Source organism: Metopolophium dirhodum, chromosome 5 (assembly GCF_019925205.1).
Source record: "Metopolophium dirhodum isolate CAU chromosome 5, ASM1992520v1, whole genome shotgun sequence".
Lineage (NCBI taxonomy): Eukaryota > Metazoa > Arthropoda > Insecta > Hemiptera > Aphididae > Metopolophium > Metopolophium dirhodum.
In genome coordinates this window covers 29,179,243-29,200,096 of record NC_083564.1, presented here as the reverse complement: position 1 = coordinate 29,200,096, position 20,854 = coordinate 29,179,243, and the positions used below count along the sequence as shown (strand labels likewise).

Sequence of the window (20,854 nt, the reverse complement as noted above, 5' to 3'; positions counted from 1 at the left end):
TGTAATATTATTTTTTCATACTCTACTTGTAGCTCAAGGGTCTATAAATTATTAAAAATAAATAAAATTTATACTTAAATAATAAGAACAAAAGTTATTTAATTGTTCAGGTGTTTCTGTTACACTTTGTATAGAAGTAGGTTTTGCTATGTCTACACTATTGACATATTCTGCAAGTACATATTACATATTATACGGGAATGGGACGTTTCGGCGATATATCAATTCGACGATGTCCGTTTCGGCGGGTGACCGTTTCGGTGATTTGGCAATAATTGACTTATCTGTAACATTGTCTAGCCGTATGGCGTGTGGTATAGAAATGTTATCTTTATTACTATAAGTTATTGTTATTATTACTACATAATAAGGTGGTCACGATTATCGATATGGATGATCTGATAATTTTAAAAAAGACCTTCATTGCGAATCTCAAAAAAATTCAAGCCGTGCGTGACACGTACTAGGAAAATCTTGTGTCGGGAAATAGTCCTCCAAGGAAGTTGAAAACATTTCAAGACACAGATAAAAGATAAGTAAATAATTATGATAGGCGAAATAAAATGATATTTCTAAGAGGCAGTCCCTAAAATTGTGTGTAGTACGAAAAGTGTGTTATAATAATATAATGTATAATTTTATATCTTCACATTTTTTTTTATATATTTATGGTTTTTTGCCAAACCACATTTTAATTATTTTCTACTACACAAACACACAGTAAACAATATTTTGTGTTGTTACGACTAATACTCTTATTATAGTTATTATTATGACGAAATAACTATTAAAAAAAGGTGGATAAGTGGATGTCGCTCTGCTGTACAGTAGGTTACAAGTGGGTCACTGTAATGGATGGTGTTAAATTTGAATTCAATGATATAATATCACTGTATAAGAAAAACAATTCTGAGCGAAAACGGTCAGTCAGCCTATGATAGGAGCCTATGAAATAAGTATATTTAATGATATTATTGTGAATAAAGTAATTTATATATAACCTATTTACGTGGAGCTTTGTTTTAAATGTTCAATCCTTAGCTATAAAAGTTAAACATTTCATACATTTTTTACTACAAAATAATTAATAAATTATAAATTTGATAAATGTTGTCAAAATTTGAACTTTAAATGCTTATAAAAAAAAATTGTGCCTATGTTTAACTACTGTTCAAATGCTATTAGAACAATATATCAGGAGCCTTATATTTTCACGCTTTTTTACCCAACAAATAAAATTTTATTGATATTTATAGAAAAAAAAACTAAAAAAATTTAAAACTGACAATGTCCGTAAACAGCTCAAAAAGAGTTAAAATATTTTCAACATTTTATGATGTATAGAAAATGCTAATATCAACATTCAGTGAAATTTTCAAGTATCTACAGTCATTCGTTTTTTAATTACAATAATATAAGAAAATTGTTACATGAGAAATCGAGTAAATATAAAATGTTGTAAAAACATAAATTTCAGACGCTCATAAAAATTTAATTTAAGTTTCTTCTAGACATTTTTTTTTTGATAAAGGTAGACAAATTTATGAGTAATTTTATATTACATTTTCAAATCTTAGATTTAAAAAGAAAAATTTTTATGAATTCTCAACTCAAAATAATTTGCTATTTTTCGTGATTTTTCCGTATTTTGTCAAAATTTGAACTTTAAATGCTTATAAATAAAAACTGTGACTAAGGATTTTTAATTTTTTTCATCTGCCTTTGAAACAATAACCTAGGCGCCTTCTATTAAATTTTCAAGCTTTTTTACTCAACAGATAAAATTTTATTGATATTTATAGAAAAAAAAACTAAAAAAATTAAAAACTGACAATGGCCGTAAACAGCTCAAAAAGAGTCGAAATATTTTGTAAATTTTATGGTGTATAAAAAATGCTAATATAAACATTCAGTCAAAATTTCATGTCCTTACGGTCATTTGTTTTAGAGTTACACCAAAAACCAAAATCGATTTTCTCGAAAACAGACTGCGTAAAAATTCCCATTTTTCCTTAATTTTTCTTTTGTTTTTCACGTCGCTTTTGAAAACTACTGGGAAATTTTCACTTTTGACCCCCCAAAGTACCAACAAGATTCACTTTCCTATCAGAAAAGTTACTGTTGAAGAAAATCCAAGCACTTTTACTGTCCTAAAAGGTGATGACGGACACAAAAATAAAAAAATTAAAATAAAAATAAAAAAAACAAAAAAAAACACACATCATTGTAAAATCAATACATTCATCGCTTCGCTCAGAATCTAAAATTATTTCGTCATGGTTATTATTATTCATTGTTAGGTATTAAGAGTAGTTATTTTTATTACTATCAGCTTAGTAGTGAACGGTGGTATATATTATATTAGTGTTTGTCTAGAAATAATTTAGATTTGACCGATTTGGGACTATTATGTGTGTAGTACGGAAATTTGGATATTTTAGGGACTGCTAAGAGGTATAAAAATAATATTGCTTTAAAATAAAATTGTAGATAATTTTTTTTTTATATATTCGCTATATAATAATGTTGTACCTATATGTTTAATTGTATTAACTATAGGTATAAATAATTATAATTATTTTGATTTATTTATTCACGATTCAAAGGGACTGTGGTATACATATATATATACATTTTACTATATTCAATTATACATAACTCTAAAGATTTGTATTTATTTATGATTTAAAGTGACTGTGGTATTTAAAAATTTTTAACTGTATTACCTATAAATAATTATAATTATTTTGACTTATTTATGATTTAAAATTACTTATTATATTATATGATACGTTTTTACATTATATTACATTTTTTTTTTATTATTAATTTTCGCCGAAATGGTCACTCGCCGAAACGGACATCGTCGAATTGACATATCGCCGAAATGTCTGCGTCAAATCGCCCGCGCCGAAACGTCCTAGATCCGCTAAAAAAAATTCATATTGCTGGTTAGTTTGTCTATAGCCTCAACTCTGTATTATAAAAAATTACAAGAAAAAAAGGCCAGCCACACTCAAATGCTAAACTCTGAGTCCGTCTATGATTTTGTATGCTTTATTCATATTTAATGAACATATTAATTGATAATATGTATCAGAGTTTTACATTTGAGTGTGGCTGGCTTTTTTTTTAGTTGTTTTTTATAATACAGAGTTGAGGTTATAGAGACAAATTAGCCAACATTATGAATTTTTTTAGCTCATAAATGTTTTCAAATGATTATAACCTTTTATAGTTCTCAGTTACTAATCTAGTAATCTATATTATGTTTCATAGGTCAGTCATTAAATCATGATACACTATATATTGTGCATATTACACTCGAGCTTAAGAAAATCCCACCCGTAGACCTTGTTTATAAGACAGTAGACTGTAGACGTCCGACGAACAATCGCGGTAACAACCCGAAGATTACTAACAGTTCTCCATCGTCCGCTAAACTCGTCTTGCGAAAAACACTATACACTCACTAGCCAACAATCAACATGAACCGTCTGGTAATTATTATTATTTATACATACCTTAAAAATTATTTCGTTGTAGGCGAAGTGTACTGTGTACTCCTAACTGTGCTAGTACCAAGCAAGTACCTATAAGATTTAGGTGAAAACACCCGAGTACACTATAATATTCAAAATATTATTGATGAGACATGACTATCTTTTAAGCTCGTTCTTCTATAGTAATTTTAATGAATCATATATTTTAATAATAGGTATAAATTATGGCATAGGTACTTGAATATTTTCTATTTCAATAATTATTGCATACTACTTATACAATATTACAATGTATAGCATTAAAATATTTTAAATCTCTTATAACGCCTTTAAAGACGTTTTCAATATCTCCCTGTTGTCTCTATTATATTGACTACATTTGTAACCTAACTTATCATCAAATTGATTTTTAACATTTTACAATGATGTGTTTTTTTAAAATTTTAAAATTTTAGATTCTGAGTGGAGCGAGGAAGCTAGTGGTTTTACAATGGTGTTTATTTTTTTATTTTTTTCTTATATCCTGTATACAACATTTTTACCAGAAGGAGTGTTTTGATTTCAACATATAGTACTTTATCTTTTAGCAAATTGGATCAAGATGGTATTTTAGAGAGGTCATTTTTCGATTTTATCAAGAGTTATTTAATGCAACGGGAAAAACCACCGAAAAACCGCTAAAAATGAGATATTAATTTCTAACGCTTTGTTTATCACCATAGAAACGAATAAAAAATAATAATATTATAATATTAATTCAACTGTAGGTACATGGCATTTTGACTGAATGTTTATATTAGCATTTTCCAAATATTTTGACTTATTTTGAGCTGTTTACGGACATTTTCAGATTCCATTTTAGATTCTGAGTGGAGTGAGTGATCTAGTGGTTTTACAATGGTGTTTTTTTTTTTATTACGTATACAAAATTTCTACCAGAAGGACACCCACTTGTCCACCTTTTTAGTATTAACTATAAAATATAAATTAATGATTTCTTAAGTAATAATAAATAATAGGTATAAATAAGCAATTTAAACTTTTTGAAAGAGAACTTCTTTCTTGAGGCGTGGGTGGAAAAAAAATCGTAATGAAAAATAAAACGACACGTTTGTTTGTTTATTTGCACATAGCAACCTAACCATTAATAAACAAAAATGTCTATCGTAAATTACATATTAAATCAATTACATTGCATATATAATAGTTGTTACGATTACTAAGTAAAAAGAAAGCCGAGGAGTGTGAATACGGAGTTACAAAAAAAGCAAAACAAAATCGAGATGAATTTCGACCTTTACCTGAAACGAGTGTAGTATAATATTATATCCAACCCTATCGGGCACGACTGAGATCGTCAAACAACAGAAAGAACAGGGATGTTATTGATACAATACAGGAACTTCAGCCTGCACCAAAATCAAATTCTGAACGTTGAAATACATGAAATCGATTGCAGTTAATAAACATACTTTTTTTCCTTTTTCAAATTAAATATTTTCAGTGTGTTTTTTGAAAATACAATAGTCACTATTTTCAGTGTTTTCTTTTTATTGTATTGATTTTTCTCACTCTCTCCCTAATTTACTTATAATTTCACGGGCCCAATTACTTGTAAAAGAAGTTTTACTTCCCCAGAGTGTAATGGTGGGCTCACACACTCTCTCACACTTTTATTTTATTTTACAACTATTATAGCTTAACAATAAAAATTTTAATATGATAAGAGAATTGTACATGGTTTTTGAAAGAGGAAGAAACTTTAGGATATGATGGTTTATCGGAATTGGAATTTACGGTGATTTATTTTCATTTACTTATATAAATATATAATATATATAGATACACCATGAAGTGGATCCGATCCGAGACGGCCCGATTCAAGAATCAAAGTTATTAAGTTAGTATAATAATCATTATAATTAAATATAAAATACACCCAAAAAGTAAATATAAGTACAATACTACATATCTAAAGTTCAGAGGTCACACACATTAAGATTGTGCAAATTCCAATTTTTTTTAATTTGTGTCTACTAAAATAATACATATTAGGTACATCGAGGAATATTTTATTTTATTTGCTTATTTAAAATTACATTGTATATAATAATACAGAGTTGAGTGATAAAACAAAAAAATAATTATCAATTAGGTAGATAGTTAATTATAGTGTTAACCAACGTGGCAACGTTACATTATTATCAATTGAACTTTGTCATTCGGTTTTACCTTTTCCCTTGCTGAAGTTTTATCGGAAACTAATAATAATAATGTACTTCGTCATTTAGAATGAACAAGAAAAATTAAAATGCAATGTGAAATAGACAAAAACCCAATATATCATGTGATAAACATATACAGAGAAGCTCAAGTGAATTACTTGACTACTTTTAAATGATGTATTATTATACCCAACTATTGAAACTGAGACCCTCTACATAATGAATAATGGATTCACAGCTAAATGGTAATTGGAGAGTAATCTAGAGTGATTTTTATGGTAAAACACTGAATGTGGGGTTATTTAATTGAGGGAAATTGCGAACTGTCAATCTGATTGTTATTTCCGCAACAAAAAAATGTACTGTTCAACAGGGTGGTTAGACTGGAAGATTGAGTAACTGAATATAATATGTGTATTTTTGTTATATAGTAGGTACCTATTACCTCCTGATGTGTAGTTTTTAAAAATGCCGAAAAAAACAAACCTTTGAAGGTGTGGTAATGGTGTCAATAGCAGTCCCACTCACCCATCTTTTTCATTTATACATTAAATCATCGATTGCTCTCCCCCCAGCTATAAATAACCTACCTACTCGACTACTCATTTACATACCAGTTTATCATAATATATCTATCATCCAAACAAATCGTTTTCACATTGTTAAATATAAAATTGTTTAACCTTAATAAAGTTAATAAACATAATGTCATAAGCCGTAACTTAATATTATGTTAAAAATTAACATACGTTTTTAACGTATCATTTTAAATTGTACTAAAATGATAAGGTGTTAATATATGACCTATTATACAAACTTTTGCTTATGTTAGATAGCTAATTAACTTTTAAATTATTGTATAAATATTAAAGACAAATCTTAAATATAGGTATTTAATATTGTTTATTTCATACTAAAATCTGTATTGTATGACTATTTATAATAATAATCCGTATCCTAATTACACTAATAACTTTATATTTCATAAACCATAATATCATATTCGGTATAATAATTTATTACTACCTAATTTATAATTATTATATAATATTAGATAGGAAAATTGATAAAATATTTACTTCTGTCATACTATTTATTAGGTAAGACTTCATCCTCTTCAAACTTGTATAACATCGTTCAGGTGTAGCAGTTGATACAGGCAAAGTACAAAATATTTTGAAGAGTTCATGAATATTTGGATAAAACTCTTTAATCTTTATCACAAACATTTAAAGTATGTAACACAGAGGTGAATACAATTTTTTCAGTCACTAACTACACTTCAGTCACTAAAAATAAACCTACGCCCTATGGTAAATCTACGGTCTTCATGGTAATTTTGTTTTATTTACCGACTGTTTATCGGGTTTATTATAATGTATGCTGGAAAAGTAAAAAATACAGTACACCATACTGTAATAACGTAGAATTAAGATAACATAAAAATATAAATACGACTCCTGTCGATAGTTATATTAAAATAGTAAAAGTTAGAGTAGTAAAATTACGCTATTACCTTCCTCCAGGTGTTCGGAGGGCTCTCGAGATCGTGTATTCGAGAATTAGATCAAATACACCGTACAATATAATTTTATGGAAAAAAAGCACATAGAATGTATTAACTGCAATCAACATAAAATATTATATTATATTATGTCTTACCTGATTCGAGTTGTTTGTAGATAATATTGTAGGAGTTTTAGGTTTTAAATAAAGCAAATTAATACTTCAAATTCACAAATTGAATTAAAGAACGCACTGATTATTGCTTGCATAAGAAGTCCAGTTGTCGCTCGTTGAAATCGGTTTTTTTGGTTCTTGAGAGGTTGTTACTCTGGTGGTTGGTGCTCATGCACTGGTTTAAGGGACGGACGCGAGGATGCTGACCAGAGAGTGGTGGTGGCTTTGTCACTAACTTATCGTGGGCCTGGGAACTAGATTATTCTTTGGCGTCAGCATAAAATAAGGTCACACACATCCTACGTAATATTGTTATGAGTGCGTGTCGATATCTTAGTTGTCGTTGTCAATGGTTTTATTTGATGCGACCGATTTCTACAAGCGACAGTCTGGCCGTTGTTTGTTATTCTGTAAAATTTTAGTTTATTATAAGGGTGTGTGAGCATATCATTACAATACTACCATAGAGGTATTTATTTTGTTGTCCGATAGTCGCATATATGCCGCGAACGATTAGAGGCGATTATAGTATATGAAAGCAGTAAAATTACCACGGCTAGAACATTTAGCAAACAGACATACTCAAGAGTAATATCATATTGAGAAATACAGAAAATTAGAAGACTTAACTTTACAAAAAAAAGGTCAAGGGGGGGATCTATCCCCCATATCCCCTCTCCGTAAATACGCCACTGTTTTAGCATGTGATTATGTTCTTGTTCCAAATTTTATTTTATTTTAAATTAGTGGCAGACAACTAGACAAGTATTCCTTGATTGCAGTTTTTGAAAACAATCAAATCATAGTTCTTACTAAAGTTGTATTTACCTAATTCATATTATATTTTTTACAAATTCTACAATTTTAGAATTACATTTTAAAGTTCTTATACAAATAATTTAAGTGTATCCCGTACTCAATCATAAAAAGGTGGGTAAGTGGATGTCGCTTTGTAGAAGGTTACAAGTGGCTCAAAGAATAATCGTATAAGAAAAACGATTCTGAGCGAAAACAGACAGTCAGCCTATGATATTACTAAGTATATTTGATGATATTATTGTGATTAAAGTAATTTATATAATATAATCTATTTACGTGGAACCTTGTTTTAAAGTTTAAGTCCTTAGCTATAAAAGTTGAAAATTTTATACATTTATAGTAAAATTACAAAATCATTTTTAAATATTAAATTTGATAAATATTGTCAAAATTCAAACTTTTAATGCTTATAAAAAAAAATGTGTCTATGTATTTTAATATTTTCAAAATTGTGTATAGAAAATGAGAATATGATATAAATCTCAAGTGTCTACGGTTATTCGTTTTTGAATTACAACAAAATAAGTAAATCGCTACATGAAAAATCCGTCGAATACACAATATTGTAAAAATTGGGCCTGATATGAAGTAAGACCTGAAAATAATATTGAATTGATAATATATTTGAGATGACCAGATATCACAGTTATATAGTTTACCCGTGAACGTGTATCACTTGTTGATACAACTAGCAACGTTGAGTTAGCCAACTGATCTTGATAAATAAAAACATGATTGTTTATAGGGTATCACGGTTGATTTATATTATTCATTCTTATCACTAAATGTACAGGTTTTGTGACCGAGTGTAAATCGTCGAGTAAAAGGAAAAGAACTAGACTTCATCAGCAGGGGCAGCCTAGCTAATGATCGGCGTTACCTTATTAGTGAACCGAAAAAAGCCCTATACACCCAAAGCCGTATTTTTTTAAGCCCCCTCCACAGTGAAATATTTATATAATTTAAAAAAAGTCTAAATTATCTATTTACAATAATAATCTACAGTAACTTCAGAAATATTATTCATCTACAGCCTTGGATTACACCACCTAGCTACAAATTAAAAATAATACAACAATAATATCAAAAATACTTATCGTCATCGCCTGTCTAAAGTCTTTATAGTAGGTTCTTCCGATTTCGGAAGTCAGGATATCAATCTTTGTAAGTAAATGGTAATTATAACAATACCCACAAAAAAGTCAAGTTTAAAATAAAATAAATGTTGTAACCCTTCTGACTTAAAACTAGGTTGACCGGCACCTTTCAAAAATTGCAGGGACAGCCCAGGCACCCTAGGCTGCCACCGTAGACACGCCTATGACTGTGTATCAACTTATACGTTAATATAATTTTATTGTTTGTATGTAATTGCATCGTTATTGAAAGGATTATTAGAATAATAATATTATTTGGTATTTCAGTATTTGTTATATATTACATGTTAGAGCCTTATTATAGGCACTATTATTATTTTGGATTTCAATTTAAAAAGTACCTACCTAAGTATTATAATATTATGGCTCCATACTATTACATTTTGTGAATTGTGTTACAATAATAAATAGGTAATGATTAATAAATTTGTATAATATCATGGAACATACTTTCTACGATAGGAAAATAGATATTTATTGTTTTGTAGTATAATCACGAATTATTAATAATAATAATTGTTTGTTTTTTCCTGGGTTTAGTTATCTGTATTATTGTCTGTCACATTGCTGTTACAAGTTACAGTGACTGTAGTTTCTGGTCAAGGACAGGATGCTACACCGGGTCAATGTAAATGTGTACCATACTATTTGTGCGTAAACGGAACGATTGTTACAAGTGGTAAAGGAATAATAGACGTAAGGTACGTATGTCTTATAAGTTATAACTATAATTTTATATTTATTGGATTTGAATCACATAGAATATTCTAACTTTGGTCTGTGGTGTGATTTCACATGTCAACACAATTTTATGTTAAAGAGACTGCAAACGTTCATATCATTTGTAATCAGATAAAGTATATCATTCGCAATCAAAAACATAACTACAATATTGTAAAAAAAAATGAAACGTTCTGAGGTGTGACAGTGTGGCATTTATACGTGCGAAAGTTATGTGTTATAGGCATGCGCGATCACAAATATAAATATATATAATATAATATAATATTATTATGATATACATGAAATTATAATGTTATTTACAAAACACATTGCAACTACAAGGCTAGTAGCCTAGTACGCAAGTAATCTTCATATTTTATTGCCTATATTGAACTACTTAATTAGTCGGTATCGAATTCACATTTAATTCATAACATATCAAACTGTAGGTTCAGAAGAAACCATTTTGATGTGTTATTTTAGATTATAGATTGTTGATTTAACAATGATGTAAGTTAATTTATTTTGAGGAGGTTTATGATTTGGAATTCGGTTTTATAGTAATAAATGCATCAGCATCATTTCCGATAAAAAAGTGAATGTAGATAGTGAATTTAGGAGGTCAAAATTGAAAATTGTTGAATAGAATGTGTTGGGAAAAAAAAGTGAATAAAATGGTAGGTACCTACTTTATATGAAAACCTAATTGTTAAAAAATGTATTTAAATTTTTTGGTGTAACTCAAAAACCAATAGTTTTAAACACTTGACATTTTCACCAAATGTTTTTACTAGGGTTTTTCTTGTATAAAAATTGGTAAATTTCTATATTTATGTATTCTCTGCGTGCATTATTCGTTCTGTTGGGAATACATGAGCATCTTTGCATTGAATCTATAGGTCTGGAGGTTTAAAGTGCGATGGTTTGCTTGTAAAGTGTTGCTATAAATCAATGCAATCAAAAGCGTCTAAAGATATGGATTTGACAACGCAAGATATCGATAAGACAATTTTGGGAGAGATGTCTACACCTATACCTCAAACAATGCCATCGGATACTTGTAAATGTGTACCATACTATTTGTGCGAAAACGGAACGATTGTTACAAGTGGTAAAGGATTAATAGACGAAAGGTACGTATGTCTTATAAGTTATAACTATAATTTTATATTTATTGGATTAGAATCACATAGAATATTCTAACTTTGGTCTGTGGTGTGATTTCACATGTCAACACAATTTTATGTTAAAGAGACTGCAAACGTTCATACCATTTGTAATCAGATAAAGTATATCATTCGCAATCAAGAACATAACTACAATATTGTAAAAAAAAATAAAACGTTCTGGGGTGTGACAGTGTGGCATGAATACGTGCGAAAGTTACGTGTTATAGGCATGCGCGATCACAAATATAAATATATATAATATAATAGAATATTATTATGATATACATGAAATTATAATGTTATTTACAAAACACATTGCAACTACAAGGCTAGTAGCCTAGTACGCAAGTAATCTTCATATTGTATTGCCTATATTGAACTACTTAATTAGTCGGTATCGAATTCACATTTAATTCATACCATATCAAATTGTAGGTTCAGAAGAAACCATTTTGATGTGTTATTTTAGATTATAGATTGTTGATTTAACAATGATGTAAGTTAATTTATTTTGAGGAGGTTTATGATTTGGAATTCGATTTTATAGTAATAAATGCATCAGCAGCATTTCCGATAAAAAAAGTGAATGTAGATAGTGATTTTAGGAGATCAAAATTGAAAATTGTTGAATAGAAAGTGTTGGGGAAAAAAAGTGAATAAAATGGTAGGTACCTACTTTATATGCAAACCTAATTGTTGAAAAAATGTATTTTAATTTTTCTGTGTACCTCAAAACCCAATAGTTTTAAACACTTGACATTTTCACCAAATATTTTTACTAGGGATTTTCTTGTATAAAAATCGGTAAATTTATATATTTATGTATTCTCTGAGTGCATTATTCGTTCTGTCGGGAATACATGAGCATCTTTGCATTGAATCTATAGGTCTGGACGAGGTTTACAGTGCGATGGTATGCTTGTAAAGTGTTGCTATAAATCAATGAAATCAAAACCTACAGAAATACCTGACCCTGTACATCGTGCGATATGTGGCCATTGGAACCCTCATGGCGTAAAACCCACAATAACTGGAGGCTCCCACAACGAAGCACAATTCGGCGAGTTCCCCTGGATGATGGCAATTCTTAAATTAGAAGCTAACCAATCTAAAACTTACCTGTGTGGTGGTTCATTGATTCACCCAAAAGCCGTATTGACAGCAGCACATTGCGTGAACAGGTACACATTTTAACTTATTATTATTATTTATTGTATTTAAAAAGTTATACTGAAACTTGCAAATACTTTATTATTGTTATTTTACTGTAGGTTTTTTTTTAGATATGAAATAAACTATTACTTTTTATTTACACAGCTATTGGTAGTCGAATGCTAGTGGCGTAAATTGGGCTCAATTGTAAGGGTTGCAATAAGTTTCTAGGTTGGACAGACTTTTGGGGGGCTTAGCCATCCACACCTCCCTAAAATGTTCTATTTTATTCTATATTTAAGTACTGTACAAGTACAGTGTAAGCTCAACAAAACTATTTTAACCTTAAAGGCTTAGCACATATTGTAATATCATATTGTATCTATTGGTATATATTATGAATATGCACTATAATTAATAGGGTAATAATTACTTACCGACTACTGTCAATAAAATATGTATACCTAATTTTCTTAAAGAATATATGAATACATAAAATACAACAATTCTTTTATTTTATAAAATGTATACTTTAAATAACAGCTGCCATTTAGATTTTTATAATATTATGTACTATTTATTTTTGTATTTGTATGTTTAAATACATATTTATCACTATTATATTACACAAATTAACCAAAACATTTAATATTATTTATATTACGTAGGTAACTATTTACAGAATTTTCACTTTTAATTAAGGTAGAAGTAGGTATTTAACAAAATATCCTTAGATATTTAATGATATTAAATTAATATAAATATAATTTCAATAAATTGTATACGAATACTAATTATACGATATGAAATTAATTATTCACTATATTTACCATTTTTGATCTTTTCCTGGGGAATAGAGGTTTTCTTTAGATAAGCTAGCATTTTTCTCAGAATTTGTATTAGTATTTTTCTAATAAGCAGGTACAACAATTAGTACCAAAATAGTAGAAAAAATTTATACCAAAATAAATTTAATTTGCTCAATAATATAATATTACCTTAATAATTAATTTAAAAAATAACTTACAGATCTAATATAAATTTTTTAATTGTCAAAATTGTAGTTTTAATATAATGTAAATCAGTAATATATTTTAAGGGCAACTTTAAACTTAATGCATACTAAATAGGTATGTGTACTAAACAATCATACGAATTTAAAGAAAAAATAGATACTTATACTTTCGACTTTTTCGATATTTTTACAATAAATTTATCCATTTTAGCAAGTTGTCGAAACACTTAATTTTGAATCGTTCGCGGATAAGAAATAAAATAATACAAGTGTCAAAAATAAATGCATGTATAAAACAAACAAATAATAATTTTAAACTATGAAACCTTTTTCTTCCACCTCACTTCCTGGCAATGTAATTAGAAGACTCAAAAGACAGTGGCCTAGAGACCTACTAAAAAAAAAAAAAAAAAAACCACGACATCTAAAATGTACTCGGTCGGGTGGTGCTGCTGAGTGCCTGCCCAAAAACCAAAAATGTTAAATTCTGCTACTTTATATTATATTAAATATCCTATTTGCTCATTGTACATAATGTTGTATAGATTGTAAATTACTTAAATGAATAAAATAAAAAAAAAACTATGAAACACGTTTTCACTATCAACTGCCATTGAGACTCGAGTCCGCCGATCACAATAAAATATAAATATAGGTACATATTGGTATAATAATAGAAAATGTTTAAGACCCCTGCAAACCCTATTAATTTTGCATCAAACGACCTTTAGCGACTGACAAAATTAAAGTACTTCTAGTGGTTTGATTTTAAAAATGTAAAGATGTTTTAATTGGTCAACAAGTCTACTTTGCATCGGTCGGAGCATATTTTTTAATATATTCAATATTAAAAATTTATAAATTTATAAAATGTAAAATATTTATTCTTGTCAAGAATTTACTAAAATTGAAAAAGTGCTCCGACCGATGCAAAGTAAACTTGTTTACCAACACAGACATCTTTACATTTTTAAAACGAACCACTATAAGTACCTTAATTTTTGTCAGTGCGACGGCTATTTCACGCCCATAAATTGGTTTTCTAATGACTTTAAATGACTTATGGATGTGGGTCAGATAAGAAATAACAATGAAGTGAAAATTGATGTGGTTCGCGGGTGATGGTAGGGGAGTATACACACACTAATGATCATTTACTCCACACACACAAAGACGATCAGTAATCGCAGGAACGAAATAATTGCCTAAACACATCTCCTTAATAATGACACATTTGCAGGGGCCTTAATAACAAAACTATAAATAAATGTGGAAAGGATATAATATTATAATAATTCCAGTGCTTCTCAAAATATAAATTAGTTAATTTATTATTATATTGATATTTCAATTTTTTGAAAACTGAAATCATGATATTTCGAAATCGCAAAAAGATACTTTTGCAACCCTATGATATTTTTAGGGGTTGCAAGTGCGACCCCGTGCGACCCCCCAGTTTACGCGACTGTCGAACGCATACTGTCAATGGTTTAGATTAGATATTTATAGATATAAATATAATACACAACCACTCATCGCGAGCGATAATAAGCGACAACAATCCGGTTTACAATTAAAAGGTAAAATATAAGCGTCAACAATATTACTTTAGTTAGTGTTATACGTTGCTTAAAATGATTTATACCTTCAAAACGTTTATGAACAAAAGTTGGTATGGTTTCCGTCGACATTTTCGATACATTTAATGCAATAATGCGTATCTTTACAAAATAATTCTTTAAAAATATTACAAACATTATGTTTTAGAGGGTTATCATTTATTTGAAATTGAGTATTCCAATGATTCATTTTATGATAAATATAACTATACCATTAATATTATCTACTATTTTCAATTGTGTTTTTACTTTTCTTTATTATCTTTAATCAGTCAATTTTCTGTGAAATTTAAATAGGTAGTACTGTTATTAGTTATTAGTTATTACAGTTATGATAGCTGTTATTGATCCTAAAAATGCTTACTAGTCGTATCATACTCAGACACTGTTAATTTCGAACAGATTCAAACACTCTCGTTTCCCAATAAGTCAGAAAAATTATTTTCTAAAAAATGACAGTTACGTAATTTAGTAAAATATAAATATACCTATCCTGATATAATGATATATTTTTTTTCTTATTGGTCTTGAAATCTATAAAATTTCTGCTTCGACAACTTGGTCATTAGCATGTTACTATAAATAATAGATACATAATATTTATAGTGGGTAACAGATCAAAGAATTAAAAAAAAGATACAATAGAAACAGTTTTAATATAATGATATATATCTATTATCTGTGTATAATAATAAATCGTATCATTTTATGCACGTAAGTTATAGCTGAATATCCAACCGCATAATTCAGTTAGTATTTTGCGTATGTTTAATATGGATAGTGGGGCATAATATAGCAGTTTTCACATATACTTTATTACATTATTGTATTATTGATTATAATTAATAATGTTAGTATAATGTTTTTTATTTTCCACAAAAGAAAATCCCCGAATGAACTAGTTATTCGCGCTGGTGAATGGGATACACAAACGGAAAACGAACCGTTACCATCACAAGACGGCCAAGCTCTGAAAATAATTAATCATGCAGATTTCGAGCCAGACGAATTATTGAACGACGTGGCGCTGATCATTGTCATCGATCCGTTCTCGCTCAGTGAAAATGTGGGAACTATCTGTTTGCCCAGCCCGAATTACGTATTTGCTAAAAATAGATGCTACGGCAGTGGTTGGGGCAAAAAAGAATTCGGTGAGAATTGGAAAATATTAACTAATATAATGTTTACATCAGCTATGTATATGGTATTATATAAGAAAAATAACTGCGAAGAAAAAAAGGCATTTATCCTAAAATCAAATACTTTTTTTTTTGTGGAGTGTGTTCAGTGTTTAAGTGTATACAAATATATGCAATGATATTAAAAAATATTTTAACAACAAATTAATTAGCTATATGTATACCAATTATTTTATTTAAAAGTAGGTATATTAATTAATTTATTAAACTTTAGAGGAGCATAATTATTAAACTATAGAACCAAAATTGAAATTTTACTGTCAAAATATTTAGAAACAAAACCCTACCAGAATCCATTAAAAAATATAGTCGTTGCCATTTGAAAAACAAATATCGTATACAAGATACCTTTCTTGATACCTATCTTTGAATCTTTAACACAAAATAAAATAACAATTATTCACAATATGTCCATAGAGTGGTTTCTGTCTTACAAGTGCGTAACATAGTAAATGTATGCTCAGCATATCACGTTTAGATCCGTTAACTTAAAAATAAGAGTGAATCGACCTATTATGAAACTTGATGGTAAGAACATTATCTGTGATGATTTGGTTGTTTACGATTATTCAGTTTTTAAGTGAGTTATGAGCATTTTTAGTTTACGCTATATTATATGCTATAATAAACTATAATCAACTATCGTAAAAACCATCTCACGAACACAGTGAATGTTCTTAATATCAAGTTTTATAATAGATCGATTTATTCTAATTTTTTTAAATTAACCGATGAAAACGTGATCGGCTGAGCGTAAATTTGATATATTAAGCTCTTGAAAGACAAAGACAACACAAGCGGATGTAGCGCCCTCTTAAATATAGATTACAATGTGCTGCCTCAGCTAATTTGCTTCATTGGCCCAATTTTACAAATACGATGCTGTCTATTATTATTATTATTATTTTATTTAATTTTAAGGTTAAAGACACAAGATACAGCCTGTATAGCCAAATAGGATTTACTATGAATAGTGTATTGTGATAGAAATATATAGAAAAAATATTACACAACTTCACATAAACTTTCTGAAAATTATAAACATATAACAATACACTCCTAAAACAGCAATCCGATGACTTGTGATGAATCATGAAGTAAATAATTGAACATATTTTCAGTTTTGTGGGAACTTAACTATGTATACTACTTTATCGTTATGTTGGAACTTACCACAAACAATTTGAAATACACACTGATACCAGTATCCTAACGTTTTGTTCCGTGAAAAATCTTACCAAACTCCAGTGAACTTTACATAACCTAACCTAACATAACTTACATTTGAACACGAAATATATAATATGATAAAAAAAAAATAATACAATGACATTCTCATATGGACAATTAATATGAAGCACCTATAGTTACCAAATGGATATCTAGGGGTGTATTTAAGGGAGAAAACAAATGGCGTATCGTTATTATACATGCATCATTTTTAAACGGTAAATGAGAGTTATCAATATGTATAATTTAATGTTTTTGTTTGTGCTCTTCTCCCTCATTTGACATTTGTAAATACCCCTATGTGTACACCTTTAGCGAAACGTTCAGCTCCTCAAAAATAGGTATAATAAATTATGTTAACATTTTTTTTCTATTCGTCGTTATATAGGTAAATTAGGCGTAAATCAAGTAATTATGAAAAAAATAGATTTGCCGATCGTTCCACGTAGTTCGTGCTTGGAACTGTTAAGAGAGACCAGGTTGGGTGTGGATTACATATTGCCGGAGAGTTTCATCTGTGCCGGTGGGGAAATAGGCAAAGATACTTGTCAAGTAAGTTTATAACATAATAATATTATATAACAATATCTGCCGCTATAGTCTCATATAAGACAGCCTACGAGTTTGGTAAAAACGTTTGTTGAGATATATAATAATAATTATAATGTATTTGGTATTTTAGTATCTAAAATAAAAAAAAGGTTAATAAAGATTAACTTATTTTAGAGTAAAATATTCTAAACATTTTTCAAATGTCCTGTAAATTAAAAATCTTAAATAAGCAAAGTAAAATATTGAACGTACCTAAGTACATACTGGCTACTTGTATAGTAAGTTATAGCTTGTCAACCAATTCATGAAACAGATTTTTAATGAAACATCCTTCACATTGAAATAATGGCCTTAAGGTGATAATTAATTTTTTTTCTTATAACTATACAAACTATTTAATTAAATGGAGTTCCTTAATTTACTATTATTTTAGGTTTGAAATTTGACAGGGCCGGATTGGTTAGGCGAGCTACCGAGAAAATCTCGGTGGGGCGGTCGTGGAGTGTGAGTGAAAATAAATTCATGTTTAAAATACGATTGGGCCACCTATAAGCTCGTAATAATTATAGACATAATTTTGAGCTTCTGAATATGTAAATAGGTCGCTTAGAAGTGAAAATCTCGATGGGCCGATACATACCAATCCAGCCCTGAACTTTGAACATTATACAATATTATATTGTACAAACAAGGGTTATTTTAAAAATTGTAAAATCATTAAATTCTTCGCTCCACTCAGAATCTAAAATACAAATCTATGGATGTTTTTAAAAAAAATTAATATTTTCCGAGTGCTAACGCAAATATTAAATTTATTAATGTGCTAACTGATATATACATTTGAACGCATGGTGGTAAGACACTCCTTACACCCTCCGTTCGGGACAGTCCTGCTATGACTGTAGGTTAAGTGGTTCTTTTTCTAAACCGTTTTTCTATATAATATGACCTCGTATAGATCTCACATTGTTATATTTGGCTACTATAATGCCTCTTACAACGTGTAACATGATGCACCATTTAATATTTAAATATTACAAAATATTAGGTATGTTTCCAAGTCTATTTGCGATGTATTTTCCTGGCCTAATGACTAATATTATACAATTGTGTGTATAACCTCTTGTTTATAACTATAAATTATATTATATGAATAGGGAGACGGTGGAAGTCCTCTGATGTGTCCAATTGAGAATAGACCTAAACAGTTCCAACAGGTCGGAATCGTGTCGTGGGGAATCGGATGCGGTAACAAGACACCCGGCGTGTACGTGGATGTGGCATTGTTCAGAAACTGGATCGATGAGCAGATGGCTAAGGAAAAGTTGAGCACGATCTACTATGATCCTGATTATGTTCCAACGAATTAAATTTTTTCTACATCTCTCTCCTTCATATAGGCATACACATACCCTCCCGGCTCCCTCCTGACTCCCGGCTTAACCTAAATATGAAGTTATAAATACTCAGTTTTAAATACAGCTTTATAACTGAATTAGTTAAATGTCACCCTAATGTCTATATTTTATATTTTATTGAATATATACGCCCTATTGAGCTCATTACAGTACATACAGTAAACACATTATCATACTTAATAACTTATATTAATATAGAATTGACATAATGATTAACGAACAAAGTTTGAATTAATAAAATATGTATTTTATGTAAGCTGAAATTAAAATGAGATAGACCCTAGATTAGACTTTTTTTTTTTAACCTGGTTTAGTCGTCATTATGAGAATCAAAATGTTTTAACGAGTTGACTGTGGTTAAATTGTGTGCGTTATACCAGTAGGTATTAACGGAAGGAAAGTTTGAAGGTTTTAGGCGTAGTAATTCAGGAGAGTCGATTTGAGAACTAACGAATTTATAGAGCCAAAGCACATTCTTCAATATTAAACTGAGGGCAGAAAAAATATTTGTTAGATAAAAAATAAATTATGATGATGACCCACGTATGCGTGAACCATTAGGTGGGATTAGATATTTTTATTATTTTAATAAAATATCTAATTATTTTATTAGTGTAAAAATTAAATTAACTCACTTTATTCGCGGTTTAGTGGACGTCGAAATGCGTTGATGGGAAAAAACTGGGACGATGACAACATTGGCGTAAAGTTAGTACTAAATTAAAAAAAAAATATATTGACTTTTAACATCAAATAAAAATGGCGCGTGATACAATTGTATAAATAATTATTTAATTAATTAATTAAATTAACTCACTTGTATAGTAGACCGTGAGTGTAGAGCCAAGTAATTAGGAGGTCTGGTTTACGTGAACAAGAAAATACGACTGTTTTAAATTTTAATAGTCACTGTCCGATGGTCAGGCGTCAAAAATTATTATCAGCAAACACCCCCAACAAAATCAAACGACGCGCGCAATAAGTAAAAATTTGTCAGTATAGTTTTCAAACGCGACGTGAAAAACAAAAGAAAAACAAAAGAGTTTTTGGTGTAACTCTAAAACAAATGACCGTAGGTACACGAAATTATGACTGAATGTTTATATTAGCATTTTCTATACACCATAATATTTTCCAAATATTTTGACTAATTTTGAGCCGTTTACGGAATTTTTAATTTCCATTTTTTTTTTAGTTTTTTTTCTATAAATATCAATAAAATTTTATTTGTTGTTTAAAAAGTTTGAAAATTTAATAGAAGGCTCTTAGGTTATTGTTTCAAAGGCAGATGAAAAAAATTAAAAATCCACAGTCACAATTATTATTTATATGCTTCTAAAGTTCAAATCTTGACAAAATACGGAAAAATCACAAAAATTAGCAATTTATTTTG

The 20,854-nt window shown here is 29.0% G+C and overlaps 1 protein-coding gene across 1 annotated transcript; it reads left to right on the top strand.

The window, feature by feature from the left end:
- The first annotated feature begins 3,322 nt into the window (after positions 1 to 3,322).
- Positions 3,323 to 19,744, top strand: LOC132945236 (phenoloxidase-activating factor 2-like). The gene is made up of 7 exons (XM_061014915.1): positions 3,323 to 3,500; positions 9,925 to 10,085; positions 11,007 to 11,240; positions 12,164 to 12,457; positions 15,945 to 16,213; positions 17,880 to 18,043; positions 19,201 to 19,744. Exons 1-7 carry the CDS (start codon positions 3,489 to 3,491, stop codon positions 19,411 to 19,413), a joined length of 1,347 nt encoding a protein of 448 aa, XP_060870898.1. The 5' UTR covers positions 3,323 to 3,488; the 3' UTR covers positions 19,414 to 19,744.
- Positions 19,745 to 20,854: the final 1,110 nt, after the last annotated feature.